A 12,988-nucleotide genomic window follows, 5' to 3' on the forward strand; every position below is an offset into this window, starting at 1 on the left:
AAAACAAAACAAAAACTGTGCAGGGCTTGAGATTTTACCCCACCTGCAAGGTAATAAGTTAGCCTGCTCCAGTTTCTTGTCATTTACCTAGACACAGTGCTTCCAGGTACCACAGCACCCTGACAGGCAGTCCTATTTGCCACTTGCAAGTTTACTTTGGAGTTATTTAGGCTTTTCTTGCCTCCAGCAGGACTGAGGAAATTTGTATGTAACATACAAAAGTTAGTAATTAGAAATCTAAGAGAAAGAAAATTCATCGTGTAAGTCTTGAATTTTATGTTTCTGTATGTGTGTCTGTCTATACACGGAAAGCTTCTTCCTAACACACTCCTGAGGGAACAGGAGCTGGCCATGTGGTGGCCTGGTCATTCATCACATCCACCAGTCAGGAACCCCTCTGGGCTCTAAGTTGAGACATGGTTCAGAGTGAGAATGTCTAAGCTGCTCCTAGGAATCTAAAGGCAAAAATGGTATTTGGGAACATTTTCTTGGATTGAGGCCTGACGTCCAAAGGGAACAGGATCTTGGGACACAAGACCTCCCCAGAGGCCTCAGCACAAGCAGGTAGGGAGTCAGCAGGGCAGCTGGGGGGCAAGGGGCCACCCAGCTTCCAGTCATTGGGGCCCAGCTCTCCTGGCTGGAACAGGGTGCTGTTTCTTCTCCATGGGCTTTTCCTGCACATCCCAATACTCAGTGAATAAGCTCCTGTTTCTCCTGTGCTCCAGCAGGAGGAGGGGATAGCTTTGGAGGAAGACAGATGAGGCCAGGGAAGGTACTCCCTGCCCCCTATCGCCATTTGAAATGTGCTCTCAGAGAGGTGATTAGGACTTTGCCAGGAGGAGGGACCCCAGAAGACCAACCAGAAGAGAGTGAGTCAGCTAGGTTTCAAGGTTTCAAAAATAAGTGTCCCAACTCCCAAACAAGAGAGGAAGAGATAAAAGACAAGATAGTCTCAGCCTACTCCTTTCCTGTGATGAATTTGCTGTTAGGTTTTTAAAAATATTTTCCATATCAAGGTAAAATCTATCCTTCTATTAAAATATCAGGTACCATACAAATAAAAATTATCAGAGCCTTCTGTAACCATCACTATATAAACAACTTTCCCTTAAGATAATTAACTATTTCAGATCAAAGGCATAGTTTTGAGCCTTCTTGTTTATTTATTTTTTTCTAGAAACATGTTTGAATGGGTAACTTGGGTTCCTAAGTTTGAAAAATATGTTGCAGCTGGGGAGGTGATATCAACTTCTACAAATAAGCACACTCAAAAGATAAATTTTAAACCAATGCAAGAAAAATCTGTTATTACGTGAAAAATACGCAAAAAACAAAAAAAATCCTACATTTTTTGCTTCTATTTCTGTACCTGTGTCACTGTTAAACTATGCAGGTATTCAGACAAAATATCTTAATCTCGCAAACAAGAAAAAACTGGCTGCAAAAACACACTAGAAGATGTGGAGCTTTTCCCCTCTAGTTACCAACTTGTTTCCTAGAAAATAAATGAAAAGCAGAAAGGCAGAGTCTGGAAACTTCAGGAATTATGGATTTAAACATTAGTTACAACAATATTAAAAATTATAAACTTCTAAAGTAATTTTATTTTCACACAATTTACAGGCACAGAAATCAACTAGATGTCAGTTATAAAAAAGCAAAGCCGAGCTATCTTTGTGTGAGTACACAGTTATTTTCTTCCCTCCCAGGGTATGCAATATCCCTTTTCAAACCAATGCTATGTATGTCATAACTATACTTAGAAATACACAGAGAGGAAAATATCACCGCTGCAATTCCATGCTACAAAGGAGAGAGAAACACACAAAAATCTCGTGGAACCAAAGCTTAAACTAACTTAAGCTCCTCAATCAATCCAAATACTGGCTGCAATTCAAAAGGTGTTAATTACAAAAGAAAATCCAAGTTCTACTTGAAGAAAAGGGCAGTACTCTCTCCACGCAAGAAAAAAAAATGCGGTTTTTTGGCTTCTTCTAACACTACCATAGGTAAACAAAGTTGCAAAGTTTTCACCAAATAACTGAAGAGTGAAGAAAGACAGCTTGAAGCACTGATTTGAGTTAATATGTAAAAGTCACCAAAAGTTTACAGCTCAATAACTTTCTTTAAAAAGGCAGAGTAGAAATAGTAAGCTTCAGAGATCACGAAAGGACAAGAACCATTAAACATCATCCGTTGCGTATTAGCCAATGAATCTTTCCGATGGCCACGTATCTTGGGCGTTGGTGGGGATCTGCCGGACTTCTTCTTGGGGTGGGGCCAGGGCCTCCATCTCGCGCACCACCTGCGTAAACACCTGGTCCACCATCAGTTTGCTCTTGGCTGTGACCTCCAGGAACGGGCAGCGCCACTCGCGGGCCAGCGCGCGGCCCTGCGCCGTCAGCACCTGGCGTTCGGCGTCCAGGTCGGCCTTGGTGCCCACCAGCACCAGCGGGACGGCCTTAGGCCCCCGCAGCCGGCCCATGCGCTCGCGCAGCGGCCGCACCGCCTCGAACGAGGCCTCGCTGCACACGCTGTACAGCACCACGAAGCCGTCGCTGTTCTTGATGTAGAGGTCCTTGAGGGTGACCAGGTGCTCGGCGCCCACGGTGTCCACGATCTCCAGCAGCGCGGGTGCCGCGTTGACTTCGATCACCTTGCTGAAGAGGTCCTCCACCGACGGCTCGCACTGCTCGGGGAAGCTGCCGCATGCGAACTGGGTGGCCAGCGCCGTCTTGCCCACGGCCACGCTCCCGAGCAGCACCACCCGGTAGCCCTTGGCTGGTCGCTGGACCAGGCCCTCCATGGCTGGGACGCGCGGCCGGGAGCTGCGGGGAATGGCGCGCCGAGGCGAGGCGGGGAGCGGGCTGCCCGGGCGGGGAGGTAAGCAGAGGAGGGGGCGGAGCGGAACTGGAGGGGCCCCGGAGGGCGGCGCGCGTCCTCTGGCGCCAGGCAGGGGTGGGCGTCCTCGCTCGCGCCTGGACCGGTTCCCACCGGGCCTGAATCCGACCCCCCTCCACCCACTGGCGGCACCAAGTCCACCCGCCGGGCCACCAAGACAAGTTCTCGAGAGTCTTGGCAGCCTCGCGCGTTCCTCCGCCCCTCACATCCTGCTCTCGCCTGGCCTCGGCCCCGCCCCCGGCCCGCGAGTCCAGGCGCCCGCCAGCCCCCCTGGCTACTACTCCAGGTCTTCACTCACCGCGGTCCCCAGGAGCTGCGGGCCCTGCAAAGCCTCTGTCCCACACCCCGCCTGACTACCAGTGGGGGCCTCTCAGTCGTTCCCAGGCCCTGCGGGGGCCCCCTTCCAAGGAGAGCCCCTTCTGTCTGCGGACCAGAAGGTAACTTGATCCCTTCCAGGCCAACTGGGGAAATGCAGGAATTTCTCCACCATTTCTGATCCAGCCTCTCGGCAGGAAGCCACCCTGGCCTCACTCAAGGTCAGGCCTGCCTTGGATGCACAGTTGGAGTCCCTCCTAGCAGGGAAGACCCCCAGGCTTCAGGACAGGTCAAAGAGGAGCTGCCTGGGAGATAGGGACTGGGGGGCCTAAGTACCCACCACCCTAGATCAGTTCACACCCCTGCCTCCTCTCCAGGGTCTTTATAAAATACATATAACGGGGCGGCGCCTGTGGCTCACTTGGTAAGGCGCCGGCCCCATATACCTTGGGTGGCGGGTTCAAACCCGGCCCCGGCTGAACTGCAACCAAAAAATAGCCAGGCGTTGTGGCGGGCGCCTGTAGTCCCAGCTACTCGGGAGGCTAAGGCAAGAGAATCGCTTAAGCCCAGGAGTTGGAGGTTGCTGTGAGCTGTGTGACGCCATGGCACTCTACCGAGGGCCATAAAGTGAGACTCTGTCTCTACAAAAAAAAAAAAAAAAAAATACATATCACTTACCTCTCCCTCCCCACTTAGTTTTTGGATCTTATGGTTTCCCATTTTCCTCTCCAGGTTAAGACCATACACCATGATCTTGGAGTACAGTGACCACCTAACACCCTACGAACCTATCACTTTTGAAACAGAAAGAGTAGCTCAGAGCGGCGCCTGTGGCTTAAGGATTAGGGCGCCGGCCCCCGTATACCTGAGGTGGTGGGTTCAAATCGGCCCGGCCAAAAACTGAAAAAAAAAAAGAAAAAGAAAAGAAGGAGTGGCCCATTCATCCAACAGCAGAGGCAAACCTAGAAAGCCCTGGGCAAAGCCAACTTTGAGGTCACCATGCTAAGAGACTTCTTCCAGGTTCTGGCCTCCCCACTTCCACCCTCCCTCTGGCACCTATTTTCCCACCACACAACCTTCCTGATATTCCCCAACCTCAAGAGGGGAAGAAATTGGGTGGCAGGCAAACAAGGGCTGGGGTTGTCTTCCAGAGTAAACTCTGCCAGCCTCTGCCCTGTGCTAAAGCAGACACCTTAGGGCTTCAGGAGCCCTCCATGCTTGAACTAAGAATGAAGATACTGGCCCTTTTCCTTTTTCTGGATACTGAACTGCTTTTATTCCTGGGCAACCCAGAGGGAGCAGGGGTAACTGAGCTTGAATCTTCTGCCTCTCTGGCACATGGGTTCAGAGGTTAAATTTAACTGAGAGCAGAATACGTCTGGCCCTTTGTGCTTGTGGTCAGTCACAAAATATATTTGTACCTCTCTATAAACAGTGCATAGAACACCCTCAATATATAATACTGACTAGTCATCGAATATAACAGATAACATCAATGGAAAAGAGCCCTAACTCCATAAAATAACGTTAAAAGATTTGTTCTGAATGAAATATGTGCAACCATGGCCCAGAGAGCCACACCAGGACACCTTGAGCAAGTGTTCTCACTGTAGCTGGTTTACAGTTTGGTTTTATGCATCTTAGGGAGACAGGAATTATACTTGAGTCATAAATCACTACAGCAAAGGAGTACATACGTTGGTTTGGCCCAAAAATGCAGGATATCTTGAAGCAGGGAATTACAATTTATAGGTGGGTTTAAAGATTCTTTGATTTGTAACTGGTTAAAGAAATGAAGCTTTGTCTAAAGCAGGGGTGCCCATAACCTTTTGACTTCTCAGGGCCACATTGGAAAAAGAAGAGTTGTCTTGGGCCACACATTGAATACACAAACACTAATGAAAGCTAGTGAGCGAAACAAAGGTCCATGAATAATTTTCATGATACCCTCCACCACAGAAAAGTAAAATTCCTCACACAGTAATCCTAATTATGCAGCAGCCCATTCAGAGAGTCTTTTAAACTCATCTAGCAGACCTCAAGTTTGTGATCACTAATATGGAAAATATATATATCTAAGTAATGTATCTTTGGGTTTTTCTTAATTTTTTTTTTTTGAAACAGAGTCTCACTTTGTCACCCTTCGGTAGAGTGCTGTGGCATCATAGCTCACAGCTACCTCAAACTCTGGGGCCCAAGGTATTCTTTTGCCTCAGCCTCCTGAATAGCTGGGACTACAGGTGCCTGCCACAAAGCCCAACTATTTTTTTTTTTAGAGACGGGGTCTCACTCTTGCTCAGGCTGGTCTCACACGTATGAGCTCAGACAATCCACCTGCCTTGGCCTCCCAGAATGCTAGGATTACAGGCTTGCACCACCGAGCTCAGCCCACTAAATATTTTTTATTATAAAAGTAAAACAAAAGTGGCCAACATAAAACTAGTAGGATATTTGACATTATATTTGAGAAATTAATGCATCAATATCTGGTTCAATGGAGGGAGTTATAATTCTCAATGAGTTCTCAAGGTGCTCAGAGGTTTTTGGGTTCTAATTTTACTCTCAATGTGCTTCATTCTTGAAAATAGTTGCTCACAAATGTAGGTGCTGCCAAAAAAGCAACAGCATGAATAAGGCATAATTGTTACGTGAGGGATATTTGTTTCGGGGAAGATAGGACCTATAAAAGTCCAGCAAAGAGACATGATTAATTTTTTTCTTTAAGTTGAATGTCAGATTGCAGCTCTATGAAAATTGGCAGGTACCATATTTATACCAACTGAAAAATGGAGTTGCAAATGCACCAAAATGTTGATTATTTTTCTGGAAATTTTGAAATTGATTTTCAAATTCGTGTATCAAATCGAAAAGCAAGGCTGTATATTTTTCACTGTTCACAGGACTGTGTTTAGCCAACGTGTTGAAATGAATAAAATTGTTTGCCTTAATTTGAGTTTGCCATAATTTCAGTTTCATTTAGACTGTTGTTATGATTTGAAACATTGTATTGATAAGTTGGTTTTCACCTTGAAGATGCATCTTTAGCTCATGTAAATGAGTGGTTAAATTTGCTAAAAATGCTAAATCTGTAAGCCAGTATTCATCATCAAGTTCTGGCACAAATTTGGGTTTTAATACCATAAATGACTTGAAAACATGTCTGAAATCATAAAATCTTTATAACATTTGGCAACTTAGACATCTTAACTTTTGAAAAGTATATGATGTCACTATAATCTCACTCTGTTGCCCTGGGTGCAGTGCCATAGCATCATAGCTCAGAGCAACCTCAAACTCTTAGACTCAGGGGATCTTCTTGCCTCACCCTCCTGAGTAGTTGGGACTACAAGTGCCTGCCACAATGCCCAGTTAGTTGTTTTTTGTTGTTGTTGTTGTTGTTTTTAATTAGAGACAGAGTCTCACTGTTACTCAGGCTGGTCTTGGACTCCTGAGCTCAAGTGATACACCTGCCACTCACCTCAGGCTCCCAGAGTACTAGGGTTATAGACAGGAGCCACGCCCAGCCTGAAAGTCACAGTCTTGACAATTTGCATGACATTATTTTTAAAGCTAATTTTCTTTTTCTTTTTGGCAGTTTTTGGCCAGGGCTGGGTTTGAACCTGCCACCTCAGGCATATGGGGCCGGCACCCTACTCCTTTGAGCCACAGGTGCTGCCCAAGCTAATTTTCTTGATGTACTTACAATAATACTTCATTGAACATGAGTTTAGATGGCAACTACATCATCCCACATCATCGTCTATTAATTTTACAAGTTCCTCTGTTTTACCTACTGGGGCACCATGGGTAACTATACCATGTATGTTGACAATGAACAAAGAAAACTGCTTTAACATATTTTTTTTAGTACTTCAAATAAATTCCTTTATTTAGTTGTGTCTTTGGCACTAAAGAAATCATTTCTTCAGTGACATAATATTTGTCATCAATATCTCTAATAAAAATGGTAAGTTGAGCCATATTTGTAGCATCAGTGCTGCCATCCATCACCAAAATATAAAATTTTAAATTAGCAGCTTTACTCTCCAAACTTCTTTTGCTAAATTTTCCAGTGTTATCAGTTTATCTGGCTATAGCCTGGTGAGACAAACTGACATTAGAAATATCCTCCTTGGGCGGTGCCTGTGGCTCAAGGAGTGGGGCACCGGTCCCATATGCCGGAGGTGGCGGGTTCAAACCTAGCCCCGGCCAAAATAAAAAAAAAAATATATATCCTCCTTATTTTCAGGGCAAATCATATCTGCTGTGCTTCCCATACATTGCTTAATAAACTCACCATCAGGAAATGGTTTTGATTATTTTGCTACTAAATACGCTAACACATAACTAGCTTATATAATAGCATCAGTCTGAGCTGTAACTTTTTAAAAAAATTTTGTTGAGAAGACAGACTTTTTTTCAGTTCTGCTATTTTGTACTTATGACACAATCTTTCAAGCACATTGAACTTGGAAGCATGTTTTTGCATGTAATGCCTTTTCAAATTATAGTCTTTGAAAACTTGTGCAAATTCCCCACAAATTAAGCAGAGTGCCTTACTATTTACCTCGACAAAAAAGTAGTAATTTGTCCACTTTTCATTAAACAATCTTCCTTTATCCATAAGTTTTCTTTTTTGGATTCTGTTTGCTTTTGAGACATTGTAGAAGCCATATTGGAATTAAAAAAATAATAGATACTTTTATTATGAAAATTAATTGCCAGGAATATAGAAAGCAAGGTTTGGGCCCTTCCACATCTGGGCTGCCAGTGGGGCAAGGTGGAGGGCAGATTGCAAAGCGTGGATGGCAAGGTGGGAGGCTTCATGAAGTGTGAAAGTACTCTTAATAATCAAATAAGAATTCTTATCTGAATTCTAAATAACATTAAACACCTAACATTGCAATGGCAGGTTGAAGTGTTATTGACAGTCGCTTGGAAGATAATTCATTGGAGCTGAACACCACTGTAAGACTAAAGCCATGCTTGTGTACAAATAGCAAGAGCACACATGTGTTTATTTTACATGACATTGTTACACATTGTCATCTACAAAGGTCACACTAGAGAACTGCATCCTCAATTTCCACCAGAAAATCACAAAAAAAATCAAAATGTTTTAATTAAGTTTATGATTTTGTGTTGGGCTGTATTCATAGCTATCCTGGGTCAAATGCAGCCAAGGGGCTACAAATTGGACACGCATGGTCTAAAGGCTTGGAATGTTTTAAGTTACAAAAGGAAGACTGTTAATCAGAGATAAGCCACCAGACATATACTGGACATACACCCACACTCAGTGATCTGTTAACTAAATTGATGACCTGTGGGTGTGGGTTAAGCTTGGTCTTACATGGCTTTGGGGTTGTTAATTATTTTGTATCTTAATATTACAAAAAATAAGTCCAAGAAGGAGAGGGCATAACAAGACATGCCTGACCTCTGTTCTCTTTGTGATCAGCAACTCAGCTTTAAGGGTTTGGGGGAGGAGTTCCCTTGGCAAAGAGTGGGTCCATTCACTTGGTTGGGAGTACACTTAAGGTTTGATTTTAGTTCATGTGGCCTGATTTCTAAAAAGAGAAATTTTACAGGACTTACTCTCAGGCTGCAAGGTAATAAACCTAGAAATCAATTTTTTATTTTGTTTATTTTAATTAATTAATTTATTTGAAACAGAATCTCACTATGTCGCCCTTGGTAGAGTGCTGTGATGTCACAGCTCACAGCAACTTCAAACTCTTGGGCCCAAGCAATTCTTTTGCCTCAGCTTCCCAAGCAGGCAGACTACAGGCGCCCGCCACAACGCCCGGCTATTTTTGTTGTTGTTGCAGTTGTTCACTGTTGTTTAGCTGGCCCAGGCCAGGCTTGAACCCACCAGTCTCGGGGTTATGTGGCTGGCTCCATAACTATCATGCTACGGGCGCTGAGCCGTAATCAATTTTTTAAATGGGTAACTTAAAATACTCTCTGGAGAAATGCAAGTTCAATCCAAGTTTCAACAACTTCACACACAAACAATTGCCAGAAATGTCACAAAACACACAAGGAAAAAAAAATCACCATCAGTAAGAGCTTTCAGAAACCCTGGACAACAAAATTACATCCAGAAAACTAAACTGCGGTCAATATTGGCATTATCAGGCATAGAAAATAATCATGTTTTATATATTTAAAGAAATAAAACAGATGCTTAAAAATATGATGAAGGAACAATAGACTATCAATTATGGTCAAGTAATTTGAAAGAGATTCTCCTTCCCCCACTAAAAGAACTTCTAGAAACAGGAAATACAATAATTTACTATTTTAGTTAATATAAAATACCCATGGATTGGTGTGATATTGTGATATAATGAGAAATATATGTTTGGGACTTAAACCACCCAGGAGTCCTTGCCCAGGAGGGATCTTGGAGCTGGGGTTTCAGCGGCCCAGATAGACTGAGCCTGCACACAGTGAAGACTAACCTAGCATATTTTTCCAAGAGACTGACATTCCCAATGGTCACCATCACCACCAGATGATGTGTGCGGCCAGCGACACACCTGCCACCCCTGCTAACTTTTTCCTGTACTAACCCTATTTTACAGCTTCCCTCCTCTGAGGGCCTACAAATAGCAACAATCCCCTGAGGGCTTGGCCTGCTCTGTGCTGCCACCAACTTTAGCCCTTTGGGGCCTCATCACTCACACCCCTTTACCTCCCCCAACCTCCTGGTGACCTGAATCCCGCTCTCCTACCCTAGGGCTCATAGCTCCTATTACCTTCACCACTCACAATCCTTGTGGCCTCCAAGCACATGGGGACACCCAGTAGAAAGCCCTGGCAGCTAATGTGTGGCCTGAGACTGGATGCTGCCAGGCATTGGGTGACAATCAGGGGCAGCCCAAGATTATGGGGACACAGAAGAGGGCCAGGAGAGGAAGCTGCCTAAAGATCAGACCAGAGGTTTATAAAATAATTGTGGCAGCAGTAAACTCTGGTCCACTAGGGAGTTTCTCTTCAGGCAAGTTTTTGTTTTCCTTTTGAACATATTATCTATAGCTTATATAAACGTGCAGTTGGACCTCTGTATATATTCATGGGTCCTGCATTTATGGATTTGACCAACCAAGGTTCGAAAATATTTGGAAAAAATAATACTGAACGTGTACATTTTTTTCTTGTCAATATTCCCTAAATAATACAATGTAACATTTTGTTTTATTATGTATTGTAAGTATCTAGAGATGACAAAGTATATGGGAGGAAGGACATAAGTTAATCTGCAAATACTACACCCATTTATATCAGGGACTTACTAAGTTTGGCCTAAAGATGTCTCCATAAATATTTTCAGTGAACCCTATGAATGGTTTCTCCATTCATAACGGGCCGTAACCTAACTTGACGTGTAAACAGATTGCAGCCTGCTCTTACAGCATGTAGTCCAGTCTCAGCAACCATAGGCAGCCAACTGTTCAGACCAGGTTCAAATAAGACAAAGGCCAGTCCAGCTGTTTCTGTACCTCACTTCCTTTTTCTGTCCATAAATGTTATCTGTCTATGTGGCAGCTGTGGATGGAGTCCCTCTGAAGTGACCCTGGTTCTGGATGCTGTCTTATTCAAGAATACTTCTTCGGTCACTTGAATCCTGTTAAATTTAATTTGTCTAAAGGTTTTATCTTAACAGACTTGAGCATCTGTGGATTTTGGTATTTGAGGGAGGCCCTAGAACCAATCCTCCATGGATACAGAGGGACAACTGTATAAATATTTATTTGGTTTTTGTCCTGGTTCTTAACATGAGTATCTAAAAGTCTTGGAATTTCCCACGTGATTGGTCACGGGAGTGATGAGAGGAACGCCTTTTCATGTTTATAATAAGCCCCTTTCATCCACAGCTGAGTTTGAGGATAGGGACTGGGCTGGGGGTTGTATTGACCACCAGTGGTGATCTACATTACTTACATAATGGAACCTCCATAAAAACTCTAAAGAAGGATCTGGAGAGCTTCAGGGTTGGTGAACACATCCATGTGTGGCACATCCCCACCCCTTGGGGACAGAAGCTCCTGCCATAGGGACCCTGGCAGATCTCCCCCTATGTACTTCTTCATTTTACTCTTCATTTATAATAAGCCAGCCAGTGTAAGTAAAGTGTATCCCTGAATTCTGTGAGCCTTTATAGCAAGTTATTGAACCTGAGGAGAGGGCCGTGGGAACCTTTGATATACAGCCAGGTGGTCAGAAGAATGAGAGGCCTGGTCTTGAGACTGGCTTCTAAACTGGGAGAATTTCAGGGGACTGAGCCCTTAACCTGTGGGGTCTGTAATAACTCTGGGTATTTAGGACTGAATTATAGGACAGCTAGTTGGTATAGAGAGTTAGAGAGCTGTAGGAAACTACCCCTTACACTCAGTGTCAGAAGTATTGTGAGAAACAGGTTTTCTTCAATAGATTAAACAGTGTGTTAAATGTAGCTGAAGAGAGAAATAAAACCATTATTCAGAGTTGTCAATAATCCTAGGCCTGGTTTTTCATCATAAATTACCCTGTACCTGCAGGAGATTAGGAGCACCACACTTTTGGATTTTCACAGTGTGTCTTAAATTGATAGTTAGCTAATTTGGACCCATTATTTTTTTAAAGCTTTAAAGTCATTAATGAAAGTCAGTCAAGCCCATGGTCTCTCTTATCACTATTGCTTCACTGCAATTATCATATAGACCCAGGCTTTACCTTCCACATCCACCACATCCATCCCTAGGGAGCCATCATCCCTATACTACAGGCCAAGGTTCATCACCAATAAGGTCCATACAATGGATTCTGAAAAGTGTGTGGTCTCTTTCCCCTTCTGTTCTGCTTTCTAGGGCCACTTCTTAATTGGCCTGTTACTCTTAATTGGCTCCATTCTTTCTTAATTCAGGTTCCCTCCAAAATCAGAATCTATGACTGGGACGTATGCTGTGTGCAAGTAGTTTATTTTTGGAAGTGGTCTCAGGGATCAGAAACAGGGACTCTGGAAGAGTAAGATACGGAAGAGGGAATTCAGTACTGAGTGCATCAGTGAGTTAGTCATTGAGGTTGGAGCACTCTGAGGAACAATATAGCATGCATGCAGAACTGTTCACTGGACCCACAGGAAAGAGCAGCATCCCCCACTGCTCAAGGTCTAGTCTGTAAAATGCCCTCCACAACTTGATGTGCACATGAGAGAACTCAAAAAGCATCCCAAACACAGCAGTAGAATCCGGAGCAGAAAGCAAGCAGTGTGCAGTGTAACTGAGGGATGGTGAAGAACCAGACTATCCCTGCATGACAAGCTGCTTGCTGTACCCATGACCAGAGCAAAAAGATTGGCCTGGAGCATGCAATTAGGGCATGAAAGACAGGTGGCTCCATTCATGGTGTGAAAATATTTAATTTGGGGGAGGATGTGGAATCAGATTATCTGCAAACAATGATGTGTATATTGCTTATTTCCTTTTCTTATCTTATTGCTTTAGCTAGACTCTCCAAAAATAGCAATCTGGACCAAGAGGTAATAGCAGGCATCTCTCTTCATTTCTAACAGAAATGCTTTTATGCTCCACCATGAATATGATCCATACTCCTGTTCTCTGATATTTCTTGTCACAATGGGGAAGTTTTAGTCTGTATATTAGGTTTTTATTAGGAATGTCTGATGATATTTTTTGGTCTCTAACAAATTCATAAGGTGTTTCTCCTTTAAGTTTGTTAATTTTGTGATTCATAGTCAATGGGTTTCCCACTGATGAATCATTCT

General features: G+C 43.7%; 1 protein-coding gene across 1 annotated transcript; it reads right to left on the reverse strand.

The window, feature by feature from the left end:
• Nucleotides 1-1,377: 1,377 nt before the first annotated feature.
• LOC128594623 (ras-related protein Rap-2c-like) lies at nucleotides 1,378-3,088 on the reverse strand. Its single transcript, XM_053603564.1, has one exon. It carries the CDS (start codon nucleotides 2,804-2,806, stop codon nucleotides 2,204-2,206), a length of 603 nt encoding a protein of 200 aa, XP_053459539.1. The 5' UTR covers nucleotides 2,807-3,088; the 3' UTR covers nucleotides 1,378-2,203.
• Between the last annotated feature and the right edge of the window lie 9,900 nt (nucleotides 3,089-12,988).

This window comes from Nycticebus coucang, chromosome 9 (assembly GCF_027406575.1).
Source record: "Nycticebus coucang isolate mNycCou1 chromosome 9, mNycCou1.pri, whole genome shotgun sequence".
Classification (NCBI taxonomy): Eukaryota; Metazoa; Chordata; class Mammalia; order Primates; family Lorisidae; genus Nycticebus; species Nycticebus coucang.

What these genes read in the sequence shown, in the direction of transcription:
- LOC128594623 (XM_053603564.1), bottom strand. Translation starts at nt 2,806, where the DNA reads ATGGAGGGCCTGGTCCAGCGACCAGCCAAGGGCTACCGGGTGGTGCTG.